This window comes from Aegilops tauschii, chromosome 7 (genome assembly GCF_002575655.3).
Source record: "Aegilops tauschii subsp. strangulata cultivar AL8/78 chromosome 7, Aet v6.0, whole genome shotgun sequence".
In the NCBI taxonomy this organism is placed as follows: Eukaryota; Viridiplantae; Streptophyta; class Magnoliopsida; order Poales; family Poaceae; genus Aegilops; species Aegilops tauschii.
In genome coordinates this window covers 471,122,241-471,148,393 of record NC_053041.3, presented here as the reverse complement: position 1 = coordinate 471,148,393, position 26,153 = coordinate 471,122,241, and the positions used below count along the sequence as shown (strand labels likewise).

The following is a 26,153-nucleotide window of genomic DNA, read 5'->3' as shown; positions in this document are numbered from 1 at the left end:
TGTTAAATCACATAGCGATGTGAACTAGATTAGTGACTCTAGTGCAAGTGGGAGACTGAAGGAAATATGCCCTAGAGGCAATAATAAAGTTGTTATTTATATTTCCTTATATCATGATAAATGTTTATTATTCATGCTAGAATTGTATTAACCGGAAACATAGTACATGTGCGAATACATAGACAAACAGAGTGTCCCTAGTATGCCTCTACTTGACTAGCTCGTTAATCAAAAGTTTCCTAACCATAGACATGTGTTGTCATTTGATGAACGGGATCACATCATTAGAGAATGATGTGATGGACAAGACCCATCCGTCAGCTTAGCATTATGATCGTTTGGTTTTATTGCTATTGCTTTCTTCATTACTTATACATGTTCCTCTGACTATGAGCTTATGCAACTCCAGAATACCGGAGGAACACCTTGTGTGCTATCAAACGTCACAACGTAACTGGGTGATTATACAGATGCTCTACAGGTGTCTCCGAAGGTGTTTGTTGGGTTAGCATAGATCGAGATTAGGATTTGTCACTCCGAGTATCGGAGAGGTATCTCTGGGCCCTCTCGGTCATGCACATCACGATAAGCCTTGCAAGCAATGTGACTAATGAGTTAGTTGCGGGATGATGCATTACGGAACGAGTAAAGAGACTTGCCGGTAACGAGATTGAACTAGGTATAAGGATACCGACGATCGAATCTCGGGCAAGTAACATACCGATGACAAAGGGAACAACATATGTTGTTATGCGGTTTGACCGATAAAGATCTTCGTAGAATATGTAGGAGCCAATATGAGCATCCAGGTTCCGCTATTGGTTATTGACCGGAGATGTGTCTCGGTCATGTCTACATAGTTCTCGAACCCGTAGGGTCCGCACGCTTAACGTTCGATGACGATTTGTATTATGAGTTATGTGATTTGATGTACCGAAGTTTGTTCGGAGTCCTAGATGAGATCATGGACATGACGAGGAGTCTCGAAATGGTCGAGACATAAAGATTGATATATTGGAAGGTTGTGTTTGGACACCAGAATGGTTTCGGAAAGGTTCAGACATTTTCCGGAGTACCGGGGGTTACCGGAACCCCCCCGGGGGAGTTAATGGGCCTTCATGGGCCCTAGTGGAGAGAGGAGGCAGTGGCCAGGTGGAGGCGCGCGCCCCTCCAAGCCCAAATCGAATTGGACTAGGGTTAGGGGGGGCTTTCCGTCTCTCCTCCTCCTCCTCCCCTCCTTCTCCTAGTGGGAATAGGAAAGGGGGGGGGTCGAATCCTACTTGGACCGGGAGTCCAAGTAGGACCCCTCCTTTGGGCCGGCCACCTCTCCTCCCCCCTTTATATACGTGGGAGGGGGGCACCCCAAAGACACAAGTTTCTCTTAGCCGTGTGCGGTGCCCCCCTCCACAGTTACACACCTCGATCATATCGTCGTTGTGCTTAGGCGAAGCCCTGCGCCGGTAACTTCATCATCACCGTCGCCACGCCGTCGTGCTGACGGAACTCTCCCTCAGCCTCAACTAGATCAAGAGCTCGAGGGACGTCATCGAGCTGAACGTGTGCTGAACGCGGAGGTGCCGTACGTTCGGTACTTGGATCGGTTGGATCGCGAAGACGTTCGACTACATCAACCGCGTTACTTAACGCTTCCGCTTTCGGTCTACGAGGGTACGTGGACACACTCTTCCCGCTCGTTGCTATGCTTCTTCTAGATAGATCTTGTGTGATCGTAGGATTTTTTTTGAAATACTACGTTCCCCAACATAATAAAGCATTTTAAAAATGTTAAATGTGTATAGAAAAAATATTGATCATGTAAACAAATATTAACCTTGTATTTGAAAAATGTTAATGTAGCATTTGAAAAATATTAAATGTGTATAGTAACCATGTATTAAAAAAACATAATTTTGTATTTGAAAAATGCTAATCAAGCATTTGGAAAATGTTAAATGTGTATGGTAAAAATGTTGATCATGTATTAAAAATACCAATCTTGTATTTGAAAAATATTATACATGTATAAAATACCAATCTTGTATTTGAAAAATATTATTCATGTATTAAATAATGTATTAGATATATACAAAAAATGTGCGTAGAAAAATAGTGAAAACCGAGAGAAGCCAAAGAAAATCGATGAAAAATGAGGAAGAAACAAACAAAACAAATGAAAAAGAAGAAAAGAAAAAAGCTAATGAAAAGCGAGATGAGACAAAGAAAACCAAAGAAAAATAAAGATTTCTTTTTACAAAAACAGTGAACAAAGGAAAAAACGAAGAAAAACGGTGAAAAACAAAAAAAACCTAGAAAGCCAGTCAAAAAACGGCTCTTTTACCTCAAGTTGGTCGCGCACTACTATTTTAGGACAAAATCAAAAGTGACTGAGTGGCTTGCAGCGCTACGCAGCATCAGGATACCTGGGTGCGCCCTTTTTCTTCTCTGTTTATTTTAAGTCTGCGTTAATAGACCGAACCATCACTGTGGATGCTTCAGGCGAGAACTCCTTCCGTCTCTCTATAAGCGAGATATAGCGTTCGCACTGCCAAACAGGTTTTCAAATTCCATCCACAAATTCTTGTGCTCGGGGCCCAGTGCATCTCGTAGGCCATTTTCTGCACCACCGGAACTGACGGCCCAAGAAAATCCCTACGCCTCCAAATTCAAGCCTTTTCTTTACTCTCTGTCCTCTGCCCACCAGACCACAACAGTTCTCCGCCGCGACGACTAGCCGGCAGGCGACGACGACGACGAGCAGCGTCAGCCAGATCCGACGAGATGGTAAGCACATAAACCCTAGCCCCTCTGGTGATCTAGGCCCTCCAGGGTTTCGCGAGGTACTAAAGCGCCGTCGGTGGTGTTCTCGCAGGCGGCCAAGGCGATCTCCAGCCCCGTGCCGGTGGAATGGTACCCGACGCTGGCCGTCGTCATGGTCTCCGTCGGCCTCATGCTCACCGCATCCTTCTTCATGTAAGTCATCTCCCCGATTCCGATCTCCCCAGCTCCTCGTGCGATTCGTGCAGATCGATGGCCTGATCCGATCTGATGCGCCTAGCGGCTGCGTGTGTTTGGGACCGAGCGGAATTGGTCCATCCGTGGGTTGGGATAAGGGATCTGATGTGCTACTTTGTTGTGCCGCCAAATAATTTGTTCGAGTAGTAGGTGGTAGCATCCTCTGGGGAAAAACCGAGCCACGATGAGTTTAGGTTGTATCGTCTTTGGCTTATTTTCACTGCTCAGTGGCGTTCTGGATCCTGCATGACAGAGGTAACGAATGCGCTTACCTTGGTGGCTTCAGGTTGGATAGATGGGCCTAGGTTTGTTTGAAATTCGATGTGGACTGAGTTCAGTACCTCTTGCACCAGTTTTTCTGCTTGTCAGGAAAACGATTTGCTCTCATTGAACACTTGGTTTGGAGTTCCGGGGTATGTTAGATTATAATTTGGCTGCTAGAACAGAACAGGAGGGCAGAGCCATGAGTCACCTTTTTTTCCCGCGGAATGGAATAATCCTTGTTCTTGCTGCTGCCTGTTGATACGTTTCGTGTTATTGCTTGTTATATCACCAGTCATACTGTTCCTAAAAGTAAAAGGCAATAATAGGACACTGTCGTGAATCAGAGCAATTAAATTCAACGAGCTTGTAGTGCGTACCCAAACAGGTGAAAAGTAGCACTTTAATAATACAAATAAAACACGTCGAAGTACACTGTTTATCAGTGTGTTTAACACAGGAACAAAGAGAAACTTGGTTGGACCTGTTATTTACTCTGTACAGAATTGTAGAAATACGTCCTACTGTAGCTGCCAGCTGGCTAGTCTTTGTCCCTGCCAAGTTTATGTTAATGATTCAAGTTATGGTTATTTCCAGAACCTGTGATCAACATCATTGGCCCTAAGGCTCTTAACCAACCAGTATGTACACGATCACCCACATCTTGTTGTACCGTATTAGGAAATATTCCTACAATGAAATCCCAAAATCCTTGATTCCAAAGCTTAATTCAGCGGTTAAACTTCATACACCCACATCATAGGTTTTGAGTTATCACATGATGATACGTCTGAATCAGAACATATCAGAAGTCTAATTGCACCAGCTATATCTTTCATATCGTCTGTAAATTAGCCACTTGCACATAATGGGGACAGACTTCAGCGCTGTGATTCAGGATCTATTTTGTCTTTTTTTTTCTTTGCGAGGAAGGATATATTTTGTCTGTGATACCGTTAGGCATAGTCTGTTTTTTTCTCAGGATATAGCTAATTAGGAAGGATACACATGAAATCTGGTGGTAATGTCAAATTAATTAGTGAACACAGGTGTTGGTTCAGGCCTTAAGCTATTGAAGTTGACTAAGTACTTCAGCACTTGTTATTCAAGCACACAACAATCTAACCAGCAATCTGGTCCATTTCAGTTATGAAGCCACGACTTCAAGGCGGAACCGTAGTTTAACCAAGGAGATTGTCACAGCGTCCATTGCTTCTGTCTTCCTGGTACGCCCCTTTAAAGGACTGTTGGCTGTTTTACAATTCCGTATAGGATGATTGATGCACATCTAAGTTAGCTTTTTTGCTTCACAGGGCTTTGGTTCTCTGTTCGTGCTCCTTGCAAGCGGTGTTTATGTCTGATGATCGGCTGTGCAAGCTTTTTGTTTGTGTAGCTAGGATATGCCAAGTTCTAAAAGCATTAATATTGTGCTGTTCCTGGAGAATATGCAGTAGTACTATGGAGATGTTTTAGTTAAAAGGGCGAGTGTGGTGAAAACTCTCTGATTATTACCATACCATCAGATCACAATGTCACTTGCTGCTTCTTCTACATAACATTTTTCCCTACTTGTGCCTATGAATTTTTTATATTGTTGAAAGTTGAGACCAATTCTTTCTGATGGATACATGAATGCTACCGGTGAAAAATCATCATATTAACCAAGCAGCAAACATGACCACCCTCAACTCTGTGGTCTAGCTTTAGCAATAAGCTGAAGATGAGGACGGGGCGTCGACCCGTTGGCTGGGCAGCTGGGGTTTGCTGCCAGCCCACCCGAGTTCGAGTCCCGGCTCGGACGCGTGGTGCTCGCGGAGTTTCTCCTATAAAAAAAATGCCAATGTGGCTTAGCCCTTGGGTTGGTCTTATTTTTTTTGTAGCAATAAGCCGAAGATATGAGTTGTACAGAAAAAAACTGAGACTTCAGTCAAAAATGGTGTTGTGTGTCCTAGAGGTGCGAGCGAGGATGCTCATTTTCACCCACGTTTGTTTGATTGCTGTAACCAACGAGGTTCACAGCAAAGTGAGGCAAGGTAAATAGCGTGAGGCTTTTGTGCTCATGCAATTTCTTTATGTTACTAAGATGAGGCTTTGTGCTGTACAAGCTTCGTATGGTGCGTGATTGTGTGTGATTACCTCGTTCGCTCTCATAAAGAAACAAAAAAGAAGAAGAAGATTTAACTGCTACTCCTTCTATAAGGAACTATAAGAGTGTTTAGATCACTACTTTACATAGCCTAGATAGTTAAAGACCTCTTTGATCAGTCTGAATATTTCCTGTTTCTTGTGGAAATTGAATTGTTTCATGTGAATTTCCTGCAATACTGCCGTGTTATTTCACAACCAGCTCAGAAGTATAAAATTTCAATCTGATTTCCACCTAAAGATGGCATACGCATCTACTTTTCTTCTATTTTTTTTAAAGATGTCCCTTCTATTGTGTTCTGTTTTTTTTCTAAGGAAATCTCTTTCGTTATGTTGAATTGTCTCCGTCGGCTTAGAGCATCTCCAATAGAAGATGCAAATGTTGGAGATGTAAAAGTTTACATCTTCAAAAGTGCTTTTTGCATCTCCAAAAAAATGTCAACTCCAACAGAAGATGCAAAGTAGAGATGTAAAATGCTGAAAACTACCAACTACTACTTCATTTCAACACAGTTCAAACATAATTCAACATAGTTCAAACTTAAAAACTTCATACATAAATCAACTACTACTAGATGAAACTACTCATCATCGTTGGAGCTGCGGAACTGTGCCCAGAACTCGTCCTTGTCCGGGTCGTCGCAGCCCTCGTCATCCTCCTTCGAGTCACCCCAGTCCTCCTCCGACGACTCGACGGGGATCATCGTCGAGGGGCCGACCTCGTCGTCCTTCTTTACCACCTTCTCCTCGGCGTCACGCTTCTAGGAGTACTCCTGCTCGGCGTGGACGTACTCCGGATGCTCCCGAGCAAACCTCGCCATCAATGCCTCGTCGCTCTCGCCGGGACTGACGACAACCGCCGGCTTCTTCTTCGCCTTCTTCGCCGGAATCTCCTCCAACCGGATGCCCCGCAGCACGAGCATCTCCGCAGCCGCCTGGGTCTCGATCTCCGGAAAGTTCAAGTCTATCCCCGGCCTTCCGGCACGCCACACTACCACGTCGTAGGCACGCGCGGCCTCGTGGACGGTGGGGTATGTGCCGAGCCAAAAACGGCGGCCGGCGTCGGAGAACTCGACTCCTCAATTCCTGGAGGGCTTCATCTCACGCCGAAGAACCCCGTCTTGCTCCTCGGGGTCTTCTTCGGCGTCAAACGAGGGTGGGGCGCGACGACCGGAGAGAGGCGGGGCCGGGCGGCGGCGACCGAGTTGGGGCGGAGGCGGCGGTGTCGGGGTGGAGCCGGAGAGGTCGATGCGGGGCCGGGGCGGCGAGCGGAGTCGGGGTAGAGGCGGCGCGGTCGGGGCGGAGCCGGGGAGGTGGACGGAGTCGGGGCAGAGCGGGCCGGTGGCAGGCCGATTCGGGTCGTATGGCGGCGGGCGGCGGCCAAAACTATGTGGAATCGGAGGCGGGCGGCGAAGCGGAGGTGGATCCATAGCGGGGCGGTGGCGGGCAGCGGGAGGATGAAGATAGGGTGGAGGGGAAGTGAAATGATAGGCGGTTGATGGTTGCCGCGCGGCTGCTCTTTTTACATCTCCAATACCCGGAGATGTAAATTTACAACTCGAAGTATTGTAGTTTAAGAGATGTAATTTTTTTTAATCTATATTATTTGTTGGGGACAGTTTTTTGGCATCTGAAGATGCAAAAGTTAGGTATTTTTACAAATGCTATCGGCGATCTGATGCTACCGTCACTCTTAGAAGAATTCTTGCTTATCCCCTTGGTCAGCACTGGAGTGGCGACCTGGTCAAGGAGCCCACTCATAATGTAATGTCCAGGGAAAGAGAAGTCCCATTTGTTACTTATTTCTGGTCTCGGAGTCGGTCGTAATGTCTATATCTGCTTGCTTCTGCCCCGCTGGCTCACCCCATTCTGCTTAGCTTCGTTTGCAGCTTGCCCTCCTCCACTTGCAGGATCTCCGGGAAGTCTCCTCTAGGTTCGTCGTAATCTATGTGGTTCATCGACCTGTTTCTTGTGCATCATCTAATTAATGCTCTCTTATGATCAGTTTATTCTTTTAGATTTCCATCTTTGAGATCTGAAAGGTTGTTGCGCCGCTTAGTTTTCTAGACCTTTTTCTACCAGAAAATACACTATGGGTCATGGTGCCACTCGAGGACCACCATATCCCCACCACTTAATTCCTAGAGATTAGCGATGAATCTGTATACATCGTTAAGGTATACTATCAAATTTCCGAGTCGCTTTCTCGCATGTATTAAAGGCCGTATTCCCCCTCACCAATCAGTTACCAGCTCCACGTTTTGACTCACAAGGAGGCGCACTTGCACTTAATCTGGAGCAACCCTCCAATGGCAGCATGTTGCTATGCACTTATTGCATCCTCACCTCTATCTACTGGAGTACTTCTCATATCGCCCAATCTCTTGTTCATCTTCCTCTCTTCCTTCCTCTTTTCCCTTCCTGTTCATGTGATGCAAACGGTGGAATCCCTGCCACTCGTAAATATCAATAATTGCGTTCATTACCACTAGAGACAAACGGCTAGCTAGGGAGAGGGAGAGAGAGATGGTTCCGTATTCATCTGCAGTTATTGCTCTGATGCCACCAGACGTATCCCGTTTGTATTCGCTGAATTCACCTTATCTCTGACGTATTCAGTTAATGCCTATGATAAGTAGATCAATCTAAATGCATGCGTTGACGGCCTAATTTGTTCACCTGTTTTGGAGTTAGTTTCAGTTAAGCTTGTTCGGTGTGTATTTTTCCCTCGTTTCTGTCACTCCTCGAGCACTTGTATACTCTCCTTAATTTGATGAAAAAACAATGCTGTTGACTTTCATGAAAAAAGGGGTTTAGAAAGACAAATACAAAGTCTCTTCCCCCATTCGATGAACGTGCGAAGCTAAGGTGACACATGGCTTAGTAGACCAATTGTGATGCATTATGTATTCCCTCCGTTTCATATTAGTTGTCACTGATTTAGTATAAAGATCAGCGACGGCTAATACGGAACTAAGGGAGTATATTACTTTTCAGACGGTGCAATACACTTAACAACTGACCTTTTCAATTTTATACAGTTATTTTCCTTTGGTTAAGTTGCTCACTGACAACTTGCCACAGCACAACTTACTGAGGACACCATGCACTCTGCGGAAGGCAAACAATGATTGCCATCATTTGAGAGTGTTTGTATAAGTAGAAACAAAAATGGACGATGAATCTAGCAGATGCGATATCCCGGGGTGCACATTCCGGGATGAATGCAAGCTCTCATACCAATATCTAGAGAAAATCACAAACAACTTCTCTACTGAGCGAGAACTTGGCGCAGGTGGTTTCGGTGTGGTATACAAGGTAAGATTAAAACATATGTTTTTAATCTTTTCAATATGTATATTGATCCAAAAACCTTATCCATATTAACAATAACAAGAGACTTTAAACAGGGATTGCTACCAAATGGAGAACTGATAGCTGTGAAGAAGATTAACCCATTAACGCCTGGTTCTGGGAAGCAATTTGAGAATGAGGTTCATCATCTTTTGAGCCTTAACCACCCGAATATAGTGCGATGTGTGGGGTATTGCTATGAAACACAACATTTACGTTTAAAGTACGAGGGAAAATACATATTTATTGAGGCAAGTGAGAGGTTGCTTTGTTTGGAATATATGCCTAAGGGGAGCCTTGATTACCATCTTGCAGGTACGGAAGTTCATATGTGACTTATCTTGTTTCCCCAAAAAAACTCTTTTTTCGAGACTGCTGTTTTGTGGTTTTCTACATAGTTGTTACTTAACTAGATGGTATCTGCATGTTGCTGCGGGAATTGGTTGCAATGTATTTCTATGGGATTCGGTTGTATGGAACATGAATGTTTGGATTAATAATATGAGAACTGAAATGGGAATACATATGTTTTATTGTATTTGGTTATTGTATAGATGTAAAAATATATTGAATACAGGTAACATAATACTCCCTCTGTCCCATAATGTAAGACGTTTTTTGCCTCTAGTGTTGTGTAAAAAACCATCATACATTGTGGGACGGAGGGAGTAGAATGGAAAGCCTTTTCTCAGCATGGTTGCATGTTCAGGTGACGTGTTTACATGTTGAGAGAAACAGGTTAGTGAGGATCACCTATTTAGTTATATAGGATTAAGATTACCTATTTGTTCACTTGTGCTCATTTTATAAAATCCCGTGTTTGTGATTCATCAATTTAAAATAGTTGTTATTCGTTCATTAAGACAGCTAGGGTCCAGTTTAGCAAATCTTGTATCGCTGATTTAATACTACTACTACTACTAATCGAGGTTGAGTGATTGTAGTATGGCATTTATCTCCATGAGTTAGCAGTTTGATTTCATTAACCAATGTTGAACCTTCTTTTGCCTTGTTGATCTGTGACTCTTGTGTGCATAAGTCGCTTGTAGAGCTATTTTCAATTGAGGCAGTTCTGTGAAATGATATAAAGATCAGTGAATATATGTTGGTGGTTAAATGGAAGAGAACTCTGCAGTCATTTCATATTATATCTTTTTTTTTGCGAGGGCTTTCATATTGTATCAGCACAAGTGCACAACAATATATATTTTCACATAACATTTATTTAATTTCGCTTCTTTTGGTTACAGATGAATCGCATGGACTTGATTGGCACAAGCGCTACAATATAATTAGTGGGATTTGCTATGGCTTGCATTACCTTCATGAGGAGTGGCAAGTTAATACTCCTATTGTTCACTTGGACCTAAAGCCAGCGAACATATTGCTTGGTGACGATATGCTACCAAAGATCGCGGATTTTGGTCTGTCAAGACTTTTCAGTGCACAACAAACTCGAGTTCACACTGAAAATTCTGATGGAACACGGTATGTTAAATGTCTCTATTGCATTTTTGTGACCAGCGACATGCCTTTCCTTTACAGTTCTCTTGATGCTTGAAAGTCTTACTATCCATGCTGCGATGCAGTGGTTACATGGCACCAGAATACATAAATCACGGTACAATCACAACTAAGTCAGACATATTCAGTTTGGGCGTCATAATCATACAGATAATAACAGGGTACAGGAAGTACCCTTCACCTTTTGATACAGAATTGTCGTACCATGACTTCATTGAACTCGTAAGTAATTGTGCTTCAGCATCCATGATGGAGGTTATTTGTGATAGAGACGATGCCATATTTTATTTTTGCGTAGTTTAATTTTATATCTCTGTTCCAATTTCACAGGTACTTGAGAAATGGAAAAAAAGGTTGGGAGCAGCAGCACTAGAAACAGACTACCAACAAATAAGAAGTTGCCTGGAAATGGCTCTAAGCTGCATGGAAACTGACCCAATGAAAGGCCGGCAACAACGGAAATTCTCGAGAAGCTTAGTAGATGGGGATGCACCAATTTCCATGTTAGTGGTGCTGAAAGATCACTAACACTTAGGGTATGCCCATTTTTTTTACAGGAATGCCTTGTTGCGCTTTATTGATGATTAAGCAGAGTCACATCATACAGGACATCCGACAAAATATGACTAGGAGGATCACCGTCCCAACTTACAATGGTATTAGAATCAAAAGAAAATTTTGCTAAATTGTGCACCACGCTATTGGCATCCCTTAGGCAATGCTGGAACGAAATAGATGCAATTCTAGAGCAATCATGAAACACTCCATTAATATCGCTGAATAAGGACTCCAAATTCTGTCAGTCCCGTGCATGCCTGCGCAAGCTCCAAATTTCATCACTTCCGTTAGGGTATGACCATTTAATGATAATGCATTGCAGAACATATTGTATCTTGCTGGCTTGTCCTTTCCCTTTAGGGAAACTAACAAGTGTGCAAATGAAGTTTACATCTTTCGAAATGTCATAACGCGGTGACCTGTAACTCTGCAACAGACAACCAATATAGTGTTGAGCATTCAAATATAATTAGCTGCTGGAGGATGTCCTGATACCATTCCTTACTAATGCTTGGAGCTCTTTTATGAAGATTACGGCTGACCCAAGAGAGTTTCTTCTGATCAGTCCCCGCGAGCTCCAGTTTTGTTTGGAGTTAAATAAACGGAGTCGTTGCCTTGTACATCTAACTAACAATACAAAGGAGCATGTCGCGTTTTCTTTCCAGGTTATGAGCGTGATTAGGAAGTACAGCATTGAACCGGCTAGTGCCTTCCTCTGTCCATGGTCCAAATTTACTGTGGTTGTTACAGTGGAAGAACTGCATGAGTTATCATCGCACATGCAATGCCATGATGAATTCCTTGTAAAGACCATCGTAGTGATGGGAAATAGACTCGAATCCAAGCACATTAACGATGATGGTTATAACATATCAAGCAATGTGGTGAAGTTGACGGTTGCTTATGTGCCACCAGCCAAACGATCATCCCCATTACATGTAGGGTCTGAGGAGACAAAGGCATCAGATCTGCGAGGATTAGAAAGCTTTTTGGTAAGTTCCTTCCAGCATAAATCAGGGTGCTCAATGGAAGTGCAGGTCAACTGCTACTTCGGGTAGTTTTGTGTTCCTCCTTCGTTGCTTATAGAAAGCTAACTTTGCCCAGTTACTTTGACCCTCACGGCATTCAGTCCTAACTCCTATTTTATCATGCTTAAACTTTGTGCCTCAGGACAAAGAAAGCGTAGACATATTGATTCGGTTCATATGTCAAAATCTTGGATTCTCGAATGGCAGGTCTATTGCAGCCTGTATTGTCTACAGGTGCCTTTTACACTGGAAATCATTCGAATCTGGGAACACTAATGTTTTCGATCATATTATTGCGAGTGTCGTGGTAGGCGCACGACATATGCCAAGGGATGGCTAAAGAGAGGAGGAGGCTCGAGGGCGCTGGTGGACTCCAGAGGCGAGGTTGGCATGAGCGGGCGCGGGACGCCGGATATACCCAGGTTCGGGGCTCTCCGGAGAGATAATACCCCTAGTCCTGCCGAGCATAGTTGGATGATCGATAGTACAATGTTGCTCCTGGAGCTGTATGGAGGAGGAAGGAAGCTGGCCAAGGCTTGGGCTGCTCCTTCTCTCCAGTGTTGCTGTTTTGTGGCTAGTCCTCTTGCTCGCCCCCCGAATGATCGTGGGCTCCCGGGGGTTTTATAGTCCAACCCCCGGGGGTACAATGGTAATGTTATAATTCGGTGGGTCCGTGTTGTCGGTGTCCGGGGACCCGGGCTGGGTCCCGCTGAGGGCTTGTGGTTCGCCGGGTTCCCCTAGGTGCGGGCCCCGCAAGCATAGGGGGACTGTGCGCCGTCTTGTCGATCGTCAGGGCGTGGCCGAGTTGAGTCGCGTACAGTGCTCTCCGTCAGGTTGCCGCTTGCTGTCGTCAGCGGTGAGGGCGGGGGCACTGTTGCCACGCCGGCCCTGGTCAGCGGGTAGGTGAGGGGCACTGTTGCCACGTTCCTGCTGACCAGAGGCATGGGCGGGGCACTGTTGCCTCGGTCATCGTTGATTAAAGTCTCGTCCCCATCATACGGCCTGGATGGGATGGGAGTTGACCCGCGGCTGGATTGCGTAGCACGCCATGGGTGGCGCTGGCTTGTTGAGGAGGCTTCGCCCGTGCCGGGTTCGGCTGTCTTGCGCCAGTTGTTGAGGCCGAGTCGACGTGTCTTGCCGGGTCGGCTAGTCTGGCCGGCTTGCGGGGCTTGGCCGGGTCGAGCGACCCGGCCAAGCGCGTGCCGGTATTGAGGGGCGGTGCCAGCACCGTTGTTTTTGAAGAGGATCCGGGTTCCGTCGCCTGCCCGGGGTCCATCCCCCCGACAGTAGTCCCCGAAGCTGTGAAGGTCCGCCATCTTTGGATGAGTGGGCCTTCGCAGTTTCCCCCTTAAGCAAGGTGGATTCTGCGAGCGCCGGGTCCGGTAACACCCACTGTGTGCCGGTTTTCTCGGAAACCGGATCGCAACATCTTGGCCGTGGCGGGGACCGAGAAGTCCGCCGAATCTTGGGGCAATCCCTCGGGCTTTGCGCGGGCGCCACGTGGTGCCCGAAAGTCGGAGGGGCCTGACAGGCCACGCGCGTGACGGGACCGGGCGACGGGCTGGGGCCCACCGCCGCGCCCTCGGCCCAAGCGCGCGGATTTATTGTGGCGTCCGGGGGCCGGTTGCTCTTCCCCGGGCAGTTACTGCGCGTGTACGTGCGCACTTATTGCGGGGTAGTGGAACAGGCGCATGCAGACGATCCCACTTCCCCACTTCCCCAAGTTCAAAACGAGAGTTATAAATCGGGGGGCAGGGGGCGGCGGACATTATTCTCGCTCGCGCCCTCTTGTCCCTTTGCTCTCGCTCCGCTCTTTGCAACTGACGCACTGCGGCGCCCGCTGCTCCGAGCAGAACTGCTTTGCCGTCCATCTTCCTTCGATCATGTCGCTGCCATCGGGCTCCTGGATGGGTTCGAATGTCACCTCCGAGGACATCACCCAACTCCGGGCGACGCGGCGCCAGCCGCGGGAGACGGACGTCGGCGTCCGCCTGCCGCGCGGCGAGCAGAGCCCTCGGCCCGAGGGGCAGGAGCGCGTGGTCTTCCTCACGCACTTCGAGCGCGGGTTCGGGCTGCCGGCGAGCACCTTCTTCCGCGCGTTTCTGGAGTTCTTCGGGCTCCAGCCGCATCATCTTGGCGTCGGCGCCATCGTCCAGCTCTCCGGGTTCGTCACCCTCTGCGAGGGGTACCTGGGGGTCGAGCCTATGATCGACCTCTGGGCGCGCTTCTTCTCCTTGAAGCAGCAGGGCCCGTCGGCCGGGGAGTTCGCCGATTGCGGCGCCGCCGTCATCTCGAAGCGGTCAGGGGTGGATTTCCCCAAGATCCCGCTGGAGGATTCTGCCAAGAAGTGGCAGAACTCCTTCTTCTACGTCCGTAACCTTGGTGCGGATCGCATCAACCTTCCGGCCTTCGCCATCGCACCGCCACGGGCGAAGACGAACTGGGGCTACTCGCCCAGGCGCCCGTCGCAGGAGATCGTTAATCTCTGCGAGCGGGTGACGGTGATGAGGACGCAGGAGGGGCTCACCGGCACCGACCTCCTCGCCGCGTTCATCATGCGCCGGGTCCTTCCGCTTCAGGGGCGCTCCTGCCTCATCGGCGAGATGGTCGGCCTTCAAGACCCCAACCGCATGGGGTCGACGCGGTTGTCCGCGGAGCAGGTCGCGCGCGGCGTGAATGACATCTCCAAGGCCAACCTTGGTGAGGACTGGCAGTTCGGCAAGGCGCCGTACAGCCAGTCGAACCCGGCACCACGGGTGAGTGTCTGGTCTTCTTACTTTGCTGCCGCGCACCTTCTCATCCGTCCTGACGCGACGCGGGGGTACTTCTGAACGCTATTCGGCATCCTTACGCCCAGGCCCCGTCGCAGGTGGAGCCGGTGGCGCCAGAGGAGCCCGCGGCTCATGGCGGGGAGGAGCAGGCCGAGTCCGACGCCGGCGCTGGGCGTCGCGCGGGTAAGTCTCGTGTTTTTCTTCATGTGTCTTGAATTGCTGACCGCGGCACGGAACGGTCGGTGCTGACACCAGTTGTCGGTGTAGCGGCGTTGGGCGGGGGAGGCGGCGACGCGGGCGGAGCCGGGTCCCCGCATGGGGCGGCGCCTAGCCACCCGCATGGGAAAGACAGCGTCGCGCCGTGAGCCCGGGCCCCGAAGCGCACGGCGGACCCGGCTGGGGCCGGGAGGCCGGCCAAGAGGAAGCGCGGCGGCGGGCACGGGAGGCCAACCCCGGTCCCGGTCTTGGCAGGGTAAGCTTCATCTCTCGTTTGCGCTCAGATTTTTTTTCTTCAACTAGTCTTGTTTCTTTTCTGCTCATTCTGTCTTCTTCTCCAGGTCGCCAATCGCGCTGGCGAGGGCGGCGGCGGAAGCCGCGACCGCCGAAGGGGCCGCGTTCCGCAGGAGCCGGTCACACCTCGCCGACCAGGCCGAGGTGGAGGGACGGGCCGACTCGGACCTCAGCCTGGATCCGATCGACGCCGAAGCCTTGGCCTGGCGGGACAGGAACCGGGCCGAGGCGGAGCTGGAGGCGGCGTCGGTCCGTGCTTGGACCGATGCGGCGGCGGCATGGGCGCAAGCCGGCGCGGAGCCGGCCTGGCGCGAGATGCCGGAGGGCACGGTGGTGGCGGCGACGGTCTTTGAGCCGTCGTCGGTGAGGGAGCGCGACCGTGGAGGCCGGGCTGAGGTGGGGATCCCCGACCGGGTGGTCGTGGAGGTGGAGGATGACACCCCGCCGCGGGCCGACGTGGTCGAGCGAGAGGGGACTGATGGTGGTGGAGGCGGCGTCGTTTTGGAAGAGACGCTGCGGGCGGCGGTGCCGGAGGCCACCCTGGCAGCTGGGCCGGAGACGGCGACGCAGGGCGTCCCGGCGTCCGGGTCAGAGACGGCGACGCGGGGCGTCCCGGCGTCCGGGTCATTGTCGGCGCTGGGAGGGGCGTTGGAGGAGGTGCTGGCCGCGTCGTGAGCGACCAGCGGGGAGCACGCCTTGGTGCCCCGGCAGGGAGGGCGCCAAGCTGCCGTGCCGCAGCCGGCGCGGAGCGGGGGCGCCGTTGTCTTCGGGCCTCAGACCCAGGAGGAGGCGGCGCTGGACGCCGTCAGTCGCCGCCTGCGAGGCCGGACGGAACGGCTCGTGGCCTTCGCCCAGGACGAGGTGGAGCGGACGCGCGACCTGGAGCGCGTCGTTCTGGTAAGTCTTCTTGTAATTTTATTCTTTGTGGGGCGCGCCAGCGCACCCACTGGGTGTAGCCCCTGAGGTCCGGGCCAACTACGTAGTAGTTGGGTCAAATCTTTAGAGTGTTGGCCTTGTTCTGATTTCTGCTTTCTTCAGCATCTCGACGCCTTCCGGGTCGCCGCCTACAATCGTCTCCTGGGCAAGCACCGGGAGCTCGTGGAGCAGCTTGCCGCCAAGGAGGAGGAGCTCCACGTCGCCGCAGGTATTCTTGTGCTCTTTTCTAGTGGGGGTGCACTAGCGCACCCACTGGGTGTAGCCCCCGAGATTCGGGCCAACTGTGTAACAGTTGGGCCAAATCTTAAGTCTTGCTTTTTCCTTCTGCTGAGTCCTTCTTTTTCGCAGCCGAGGTGCTGTCCTAGCGGACTCGTCTGCTCTGGGCTGGTCATCACTACGACCGACTCGTTGCCGACACCAGCTGTCTTGGCGTCGAGGCGGCGCAGGCGAGGGCCGAGGCGGCCGCGGCTCGGCGGTCTCTCGACATGGCCAACCGGCTGCATGAGCAGCTGGCGGGTCACAAGAGCCGCCTCGAGGCCGAGGTGGAGTTCCTTAAGGCGGAAGCCGCCAAGGCGGCAGAGGCGCGGCAGGCCCTGGTGGAGGTGGACCAGCAGCGCGGCCAGCTGGCCGACGACAAGGGCTGGCTCCAGGCCGAGGTGGATCGCCTGCGGGGGCAGGTCACCACGGCTGAGGGGGCCCGTCAGGACGAGGCCCGTCGCCGCGAGGCGGCCGAGAAGGTGGCCGAAGACAAGGACGCCGAGCTGAAGGCGGCCCTTGCCCAGGCGGCCGATCTGAAGAAGGCGCTCGAGGAGCGCGACCGCACCATTGAGCGGGAGCGGCGTGGTACGTTGCTTGAGGCGCAGCACCTGGAAGAGTCCTTCTCCAGTAAGTGCTTTTTCTTGTCGTTTGCCGGGCCGGGATCCGGCCTTTCTTCCTTGTTGTTCTTCTTCTAACTCGCTTCTTCCTTTGTGGCAGGGGCCTTCCCAGAGACGCAGCGGCTGGAGGAGGAAGCCGTCCGCTATCAGCGCGACCTGACCGGCGTCATTGGGTCCGGGACGGATCCGCGGGTGGCCTGGACCTTCCCGGAGATCATCGCCGCCGCTGAGGCCCGCCTGCAGGTCCTGGGAACGCAGTTGGGGCGGCTGTCCCAGGCTGGCACCGCAATGACGGCGGCCCTATGGCCGGACTCCGTCCAACCGAGCAGCTTCTCGCGCCTGGCGCGTTGGTTGGAGATGGGGCCGGACCGGCTTGGCGAGTGGCGCATCTCCGCCGCTCGCGCCTGTGCTGAGATGGCGCTCCGGTTCGCGCTGTCCTGGGATCCGGACCTGCAGCTGGACGCGTTGATGGGCCAGCGGGCCGGTTCGGAGCAGCTCTTGCAGGAGCAAGCCGGCCGGATCGCCTCCCGGGCCAGCTACATCGCCGAGTTCGCCTTCCACGACGAGTTCCATCCGGAGCGGACGGAAGACGGCAGGGCCGTGGACGGCGACGCCTACGGCTTGCTTTTCCACAATCCGGAGGGGAGCTCGGAGGAGACGGGCGTCTACCGCGACGTGGGTGCTGAGGAGGACACTGGCACCTCGCTGGACCCGGAGGCCGCCAGGGGAGAGCCGTCGATGTCGCGACGCGGCGCTGGAGATGCCTGAGACACTTTGTGTAAAATCTGTTAAATAGCAGGTCCACCCACCCACTGGGGGTTTTAGGGTGTAATGAACTCGGGCCATGGGCCTTTTCTTAAATACTTGTGTAGATGTCGTGGGTGCTTTTGCTTTTTTGCCTTCCATTTTTTGGACCGATTTCATGCTTTTCCTTTCTCAAACCTCCCCCCCCCCCGCGAGTCAGACGGCCGAGGCTCCGGTCCATGACAAGGAGTTCGGTTCTTTGGGAGGAGCGCGCAGGACTTGGGTCCCTCGAAACGTTGAGCGCAAGCGAAACACCCACTGGGCCGGCTGGCGGCAATCCGGCGAAGCCGGTTGGCGAGCAGCCGGTCGTGCGGCTGTTTATTTGATGAATGGTGGGCCAGGTTGATCGACCCGGCAGCCTTTGACTTAGTGTATGAAGCGTAAAGGAGCTTTGGCCCGTTGTGCTTGCCAGCCGACAGTCAGAGCTGGATCTGTGGCTTTAGGGCGAAGTGGGGGACCGCGGCATCCTAACTTTATCAAGAATCACCAAGTAAGGCGGCGGGGTGGCGACCGAGCCGGCCAGCCCCCGAGCCCCCGGGTCGAGCGAGTCGGACCGGTGGCCGGGTTCAGTGGTATAGTGATGCAAGAAAATAGGGACACAATAAATTGGTCGACAAAAGGCAGTCCCCGAGTCTCGTTCGGGGACCCCATAGTTTGATGCGTTTACAAAAGGCGATGATACATACGTTCGTGCGGCTAACTGTAAAATGGGCGGAGGAGTTCCGCGTTCCACGACCGGGTCGTTTCTTCACCGGCGGTGTCCTTCTTGCGCTTCCTTGACTTGCGTGCGTCGATGAGGTAGTAGGTGTTGCGGTCGCGCAAGGCCCTGCTCACGATGAATGGGCCCTCCCATGGAGGGGACAGCTTGTGCTGGCCTGCCTGCTCTTGGACAAGTCGGAAGACGAGGTCGCCCTCGCGGAACGCGAGGGGCTTGATCTTCTTGCTGTGGTAGTGCCTCAGGCCTTGCTGGTAGATGGCCGAGCGACTGAGCGCCAGGAGGCGTGCTTCTTCGAGCAGGTCGACGCCATCTTCGCGGGCTTCTCTGGCTTCGGCTTCGGTGTACATCGCGACGCGCGGCGAGTCGAACTCGACATCAGTCGGGATGACGGCTTCGGCTCCGTAGACGAGGAAGAACAGGGTGAACCCGGTCGACCGATTCGGCGTGGTGCATAGACTCCAGAGAACGGCTGGCAACTCGTCAAGCCAGCTGCCGGGTGAGCGGATGAGCGGCTCAACGAGTCGCGGCTTGACGCCGGACAGGATGAGTCCATTGGCCCGCTCGACCTGCCCATTGGACTGCGGATGTGCAACGGAGGCCAGGTCGAGGCGGATGCCGGAGACGGAGCAGTATTGCTCGAGCGCGCCCTTGGCGAAGTTGGTGCCGTTGTCGGTGATGATGCTGTTCGGCATGCCGTAGCGCACTGCTATGTCCTTGATGAACCAGACGGCTGTTGGCCCATCCAATTTCTTGATTGGTCTTGCCTCGATCCACTTGGTGAATTTGTCCACTGCCACCAGCAAGTGCGTCATGCCGCCTCGAGCGGTTTTGAAGGGTCCCACCATGTCAAGTCCCCAGACCACGAAGGGCCGGGCGATCGGTATGGTGCGGAGTGCTGACGCCGGCTGGTGGCTGCGTTTGCTGAAGCGCTGGTCCCTCACACTTGAGGACGAGCGACTCGGCAACTTGGAGGGCCGTGGGCCAGTAGAAACCGTGGCGGAACGCCTTGGCCACCAGGGATCGTGATGCGGCGTGGTGCCCACACTCGCCCTGATGTATGTCGAGGAGGATGTCGATGCCCCGTTCCTGCTCAACGCAGCGCTGGAACACGCCGGTGGAGCTGCGCTTGACGAGCTCGTTGTTGATGATGCTGTAGGCGGACGCCCGGCGCTGCACTTGCCGAGCTTCGGTCTCGTCCATGGGGAGAACCCCGTTTTCCAAAAATTCTGATATTGGGAGGGCCCAAGATGGAGCCGCAACCACGGTGAAGACGGCCACCAGGGTGGGTTCCGAGTCGGCAGCCCCCGAGCCGGGTTGAGCAGCCCCCGGGTTGGGGATGGCGACGGCCGGGTCCGGGACGATGGTGGCCGGGTCGAGCTGAGCAGGCCCCGGGCCGGGTTCAGCAGTCCCCGGGCCGGGTTGAGGTGCGGCCGGGTCGTCTGGAACGCGGATGGACTAGGAGTCCGGCGATGGCTTGACGGACGGCTCGCGCAGGTGCTCGAGGGAGACGTCGGACGGGATGGCTTGTCGTGACGAGGCGATCTTGGTGAGCGTGTCGGCTGCTTCGTTCTCCGCGCGCGGGACGTGGAGGAACTCGCAGCCCTCGAAGGATCCGGACAGCTTCTGGACGAGGAAGCGGTAGCTTGCCATGTTGGAGTCGCGGGCGTCCCATTCGCCGGAGCATTGCTGCACCACCAGGTCTGAGTCGCCGTAGCACAGGATGCGCCGGATGCTGAGTTCCTTGGCAAGCCGGAGGCCGTGCGAAAGGGCTTCATACTCGGCGACGTTGTTGGAGACGGCGAAGTGGATCTGGAGCGCGTAGCGGAGCCGGTCGCCCTTCGGGGACGACAGTACGATGCCGGCCCCCAAGCCGAGTCGCATTTTGGACCCGTCGAAGTGCATGCGCCAATGCGTCGAGTCAGGAGGCGGTGGCAAGTACTGGGTCTCGGTCCAGTCGACGAGGAAGTCGGCCAGGGCTTGAGACTTGATCGCGGTGCGGGGCTCATAGAGGATGGTGTGGCCGGCTAGCTGGATCGCCCACTTGGCAACCCGGCCAGAGGCATCGCGGCACCCGATGATTTCTCCGATAGGCGCCGTGCTGACCACGGTGACGACGTGCTCTTGGAAATACTGCTTCAGCTTCTTGGCGGTGAAGTACACGCCGTTACACATCTTCTGGTAGTGCGGGTAGTTCTGCTTGGAGATGGAGAGCACCACGCTCAGGTAGTAGACTGGGCGCTGGACGGCTTGGATCTTGCCCTTCTCTGGTCGCTCGACCACCAGCACCGTGCTGACCGCCCGCGGGGTCGCGGCTATGTAGAGCAACAACGGCTCCTTGTCGGTCGGCGCGGCCAGGACTAGTGCGGCGGAGAGCATGCACTTGAGGTCTTGGAAGGCCTCGTCTGCCTTGCCGTTCCATTCAAACAGGCTCGTCTTCTTCATCAGCTGGTACAGGGGTAGCGCCCTCTCGCCCAGCCGGCTTAGAAATTGGCTGACCGAGGCCAAGCAACCGGTGAACTTCTGGACATCGCGCAGCCGAGCCGGCTTGCGCATGCGCTCGATGGCCTTGATCTTCTCCGGGTTCGCCTCAATGCCGCGTTCCGAGACGAGGAAGCCGAGTAGCTTTCCGGCCGGGACACCGAAGACGCATTTTTCCGGGTTAAGCTTGACCTTGTATTCGCGGAGGTTGGCGAAGGTTTCCTTCAAATCGTCGAGGAGCGTGAGGTGCTGCTTGGTCTTCACCACGATGTCGTCCACGTATACGTGGATATTGCGGTCGAGTTGCGGCAGCAGGCATTTCTGCATGCAGCGCTGGAAGGTGGCGCCGGCGTTCTTCAAGCCGAACGACATGGTGATGTAGCAATACGCCCCAAAGGGCGTGATGAAGGACGTCTTCAGGGCGTCGGCCCGGTCCAGCTTGATCTGGTGGTAGCCGGAGTAAGCGTCCAGGAAGGACAGGAGCTCACACCCGGCGGTCGAGTCGATGACTTGGTCGATCCGCGGGAGGGCAAACGGATCCTTGGGACAGGCCTTGTTGAGGCTGGTGTAGTCGATACACATGCGCCAGGTCTTGTTCTTCTTCAGGACGAGGACTGGATTGGCCAGCCACTCGGGGTGAAACACTTCCATTATGAAGCCGGCCGCCAAAAGCTTGGCGACCTCTTCACCAATGGTTCTTCTCTTCTCTTCGGAAAATCGTCGTAGGGGTTGACGGACAGGCTTGGCGTCCTTGCGGACGTGAAGTTTGTGCTCGGCATACTTCCTCGGGATACCCGACATGTCCTTGGGGGTCCATGCGAAGATATCCCGATTCTCACGGAGGAAGTCGACGAGCTCGCCTTCCTATTTGCTGTCGAGGCGGGCGCCTATGACAACGTACTTGCTGCAGCTGGGGTCTTCTGGGTTGAGCTTCACTTTCTTGGTCTCCTTGGAGGGCTTGAAGGCGGCCTCGTCAGCCGGGTCCGGGGTCGGGATCGACGCGGCGGAGGCCTCGCCTGCCAGGGCGACGATCCGGTCGAGCTGGCACCGCTCCTCGGCAATGACCAGCGACTCGGCCAACTTGGCGCCGTCTCAGGCACACTCCAGGGACTGGCGGTAATCGCCGGTGACGGTGATGAGGCCCTTGGGACCCGGCATCTTCATCTTCAGGTACGCGTAGTGGGGAACCGCCATGAACTTGGCGAGCGTAGGCTGGCCCAGCAACGCGTGATACGCGCTGGACAGGTCCACCACCTCGAACCGGATCGGTTCGCGCCGGAAGTGGCTGCTGTCACCGAACAAGACATCTAGCCGGACCCGGCCAATGGGGGAGCAGGAGAGGCCGGGCACGATGCCGTGGAAGATCATTCGGGTCGGCTCCAGGTCCTCGGCCTTGAGGCCGAGCTTGGTCATTGTGTCGCGGTAGAGGATGTTGATGCTGCTGCCGCCATCGATGAGGACTCGGGAGAACTTGCACGTGCGCCGCGCGACGACGGTGGGGTTGAGGATGAGGGCGTAACCACCCGGGCTCGGCATGACTGCCGGGTGATCCTCCCGTGTCCAGGTGATCGGGCGATCCGACCAATGCATGAACTCCGGCTTGGCCGGGACGACGGTGTTCACCTCCTGCCGAAGGAGGCGCTTGCTGCGCTTGTCGCCGCCGAGGCCGGTGAAGACGACGTAGGCCGCGCTCTGGTCTGGGTAGGCGTCGTCGCGCATCGCGCCGCCAGCTGGAGGCGGCGGTGGAGACGGAGGCGGCTGTCCCGCGCCTGGAGCCGGAGCCGGAGGGGGCGGGACGTTGCCCCTCATGATGCGCTTGGTGATGGCGCACTGCCGGAGCGTGTGCGTGGAGGGTCTTGCGCCGCCGTGGTGCTTGCAGGGGGCGTCGAGCATCTGCTCGAAGCTCATGGCGGGTGTGACGACCCCGATTTGACCGTACAGTAATCATGCACGCAAATGTGTACGATCAAGATCAGGGACTCACGGGAAGATATCACAACACAACTCTACAACATAAATAAGTCATACAAGCATCATAATACAAGCCAGGGGCCTCGAGGGCTCGAATACAAGTGCTCGATCACAGACGAGTCAGCGGAAGCAACAATATCTGAGTACAGACATAAGTTAAACAAGTTTGCCTTAAGAAGGCTAGCACAAACTGGGATACAGATCGAACAAGGCGCAGGCCTCCTGCCTGGGATCCTCCTAACTACTCCTAGTCGTCGTCAGCGGCCTGCACGTAGTAGTAGGCACCTCCAGTGTCGTAGGAGTCGTCGTCGACGGTGGCGTCTGGCTCCTGGACTCCAGCATCTGGTTGCGACAACCAGATAGAAGGAAAGGGGGAAAAAGAGGGAGAAAGGCAACCGTGAGTACTCATCCAAAGTACTCGCAAGCAAGGAGCTACACTACATATGCATGGGTATATGTGTAAAGGGGCATATCAGTGGACTGAACTGCAGAATGCCAGAATAAAAGGGGGATAGCTAGTCCTGTCGAAGACTACGCTTCTGGCCATCTCCATCTTGCAGCATGTAGAAGAGAGTAGATTGAAGTCCTCCAAGTAGCATCGCATAGCATAATCCTACCCGGCGATCCCCTCCTCGTCGCCCTGTTAGAGAGCGATCACCGGGTTGTATCTGGCACTTGGAAGGGTGTATTTTATTCAGTATCCGGTTCTAGTTGTCATAAGGTCAAGGTACAACTCCGGGTCGTCCTTTTACCGAGGGACACGGCTATTCGAATAGATAAACTTCCCTGCAGGGGTGCACCACATAACCCAACACGCTCGATCCCATTTGGCCGGACACACTTTTTTGGGTCATGCCCGGCCTCGTAAGATCAACGCGTCGCAGCCCTACCTAAGCACAACAGAGCGGTCAGCACGCCGGTCTAATCCTAAGCGCGCAGGGGTCTGGGCCCATCGCCCTATGCACACCTGCACGTTGCGAACGCGGCCGCGAGCAGACCTAGCAACCCACACGATCACGGCGGTTACGTCAAAGTGGTCCAACACGGCGCGCGCCACTCAGTCGCTGACGTCACGAAGGCTTCGGCTGATACCACGACCCCGGGATACCCATAACTACTCCCGCGTGGATGGTTAGTGCGTATAGACCAAATGGCCAGACTCAGATCAAATACCAAGATCTCGTTAAGCGTGTTAAGTATCCGCGAACACCGACCAGGGCCAGGCCCACCCCTCTCCTAGGTGGTCTCAACCTGCCCTGTCGCTCCGCCATAAAGTAACAGTCGGGGGCCGTCAGGAACCCAGGCCCACCGCTACCGGGATGGAGCCACATGTCCTTTCAGCCCCCTCATCAGAATCACTTGCGGGTACTCCTCGAGCCGACCCGACTTTAGTTACCACATGTGTCATGTATATAATGTATATAGTATATACCCGTGATCACCTCCCGAAGTGATCACGGCCCAGTAGTATAGCATGGCAGACGGACAAGAGTGTAGGGCCACTGATGGAACACTAGCATCCTATTCTAAGCAGTAGGATAGCAGGTAAGGGTAACAACTGTAGCAACAATGACAGGCTATGCATCAGGATAGGATTAATGGGAAGCAGTAACATGCTACACTACTCTAATGCAAGCAGTATAGAGAAGAATAGGCGATATCTGGTGATCAAGGGGGGGCTTGCCTGGTTGCTCTGGCAAGTAGGAGGGGTTGTCAACTCCGTAGTCGAACTGGGCAGCAGCAGCGTCGGTCTCGTAGTCTACCGGAGAGAAGAGGGGGGGGGGGGGAGAAACAGTAAATACAATGCAAACATAAGCATGACGATGCGTGACATGACAACGAGCGGTGCTAGGTGTGCCCTAACGCGGTAGTAGGTGGTACCGGCGAAGGGGGGGAAAATCCGGGAAAGTATTCCCGGTGTTTCGCGTTTTCGGACAGATGAACCGGAGGTGAAATGTTACAGGTTCACTATGCTAGGGACGCGTGGCGGACGAACGGGCTGCGTATCTGGATTCGTCTCGTCGTTCTGAGCAACTTTCATGTACAAAGTATTTTCATCCGAGCTACGGTTTATTTTATATGAATTTTAAAAGATTTAAATTAATTTCTGGAATTTATTTAATTATTTAATATATACATTATCCGAAACAGTGTTGTGATGACATCAGCATGACATCATGCTGACGTCAGCAGTCATCTGACACGTGGGTCCCACATGTCATAGACTGATTAGGGTAATTAGGGTTAACTAATTAATTAACTATTAATTAAACTAATTAATTAAATTAGATTAATCTAAACAGGGTTAGTTAACTAATTAATTTACTAATTAATTAATTATTCTTATTCTTATTCTTATTTTTATTTTATTTATTTATTAATTTATTATTATTTTTTAAATCATTCTTTTTTTAATCGTTCTGGGGTGCGGGACCCCTTTGTCATAGGCTCCTGGGGGCCTAGCGGCCGAAACGGGCAGCGGGCACCCGGGCGTTTGCACCCGAAGGGCAGACCCGGGGCGCCGCGGGGTGCCGGAACTGGCCGCCGGCGTGGCGGTGGCCTGCGGGGCCAGAGGCGGAGGCGGGGCACGGGACGACAGCGCCAACACCAGGGACGGCGACGAGCGCGACGTGGTAGGGGAAGGCAGCGGTGGGCGACGAAGTGCGGGTGTGCGTGCGCACGGCGGTTGCGGTGGCGCAACGACAGCGAGGGCTCACGCCGGGGCCGGTGGGGAGGCTCGGCGTCCACAGGAGCAGGGGAGGCGGGCCATGCGGGCTCGGTCGCGGCTGGTGGCGGAGCAGAGCAGGGGAAAACAGGGGCAGGGATCGCGGCGTGCGGGGTGAGCGAGGGAGACGGGTAGCAGGGGGGCGACCGTGGGCGCGTTCAAGGCCGCCGGGGCGCGCGCGGTGGAGCGAGGGAGTGCATGCAGCGGTGGGGGTTACGAGCTCCAGCGAGCTCGGGCGACAGGGGGGGAGGAGGAGAGGCCGGGCCTCACTTGCGGTGTAGGGGAACGGCAGTGTGCTCGAGGAGGAGGACGAGGTAGACGACGACGGTGACGATGGGCGGCTCCGGCGAGGGAGAGGACGGGGCGGACGACGGCGAGCTCCGCGCGGCGGTGGCGTCAGGGCCGAGCCCGAGTTCCAGATCGGGGGCGGAGGGGATGGGGCGGTGCGGACGGGCGGCGTAGGTGCGGGAGGGCGTCGCGGCG

General features: G+C 53.5%; 1 protein-coding gene and 1 pseudogene across 1 annotated transcript; both read left to right on the top strand.

The window, feature by feature from the left end:
• The first annotated feature begins 2,485 nt into the window (after positions 1-2,485).
• Positions 2,486-4,841, top strand: LOC109739958 (uncharacterized). Its single transcript, XM_020314562.3, has 4 exons — positions 2,486-2,781; positions 2,870-2,970; positions 4,421-4,499; positions 4,587-4,841. Exons 1-4 carry the CDS (start codon positions 2,779-2,781, stop codon positions 4,632-4,634), a joined length of 231 nt encoding a protein of 76 aa, XP_020170151.1. The 5' UTR covers positions 2,486-2,778; the 3' UTR covers positions 4,635-4,841.
• A 2,321-nt stretch (positions 4,842-7,162) lies between these two features.
• LOC109755665 (cysteine-rich receptor-like protein kinase 44) lies at positions 7,163-12,698 on the top strand (annotated as a pseudogene).
• Positions 12,699-26,153: the final 13,455 nt, after the last annotated feature.

What these genes read in the sequence shown, in the direction of transcription:
- LOC109739958 (XM_020314562.3), top strand. An exon ending in CTCACCGCATCCTTCTTCAT is followed by an intron (nt 2,971 to 4,420) that starts GTAAGTCATCTC and finishes GGTCCATTTCAG; the next exon opens with TTATGAAGCCACGACTTCAA. An exon ending in CCATTGCTTCTGTCTTCCTG is followed by an intron (nt 4,500 to 4,586) that starts GTACGCCCCTTT and finishes TTTGCTTCACAG; the next exon opens with GGCTTTGGTTCTCTGTTCGT.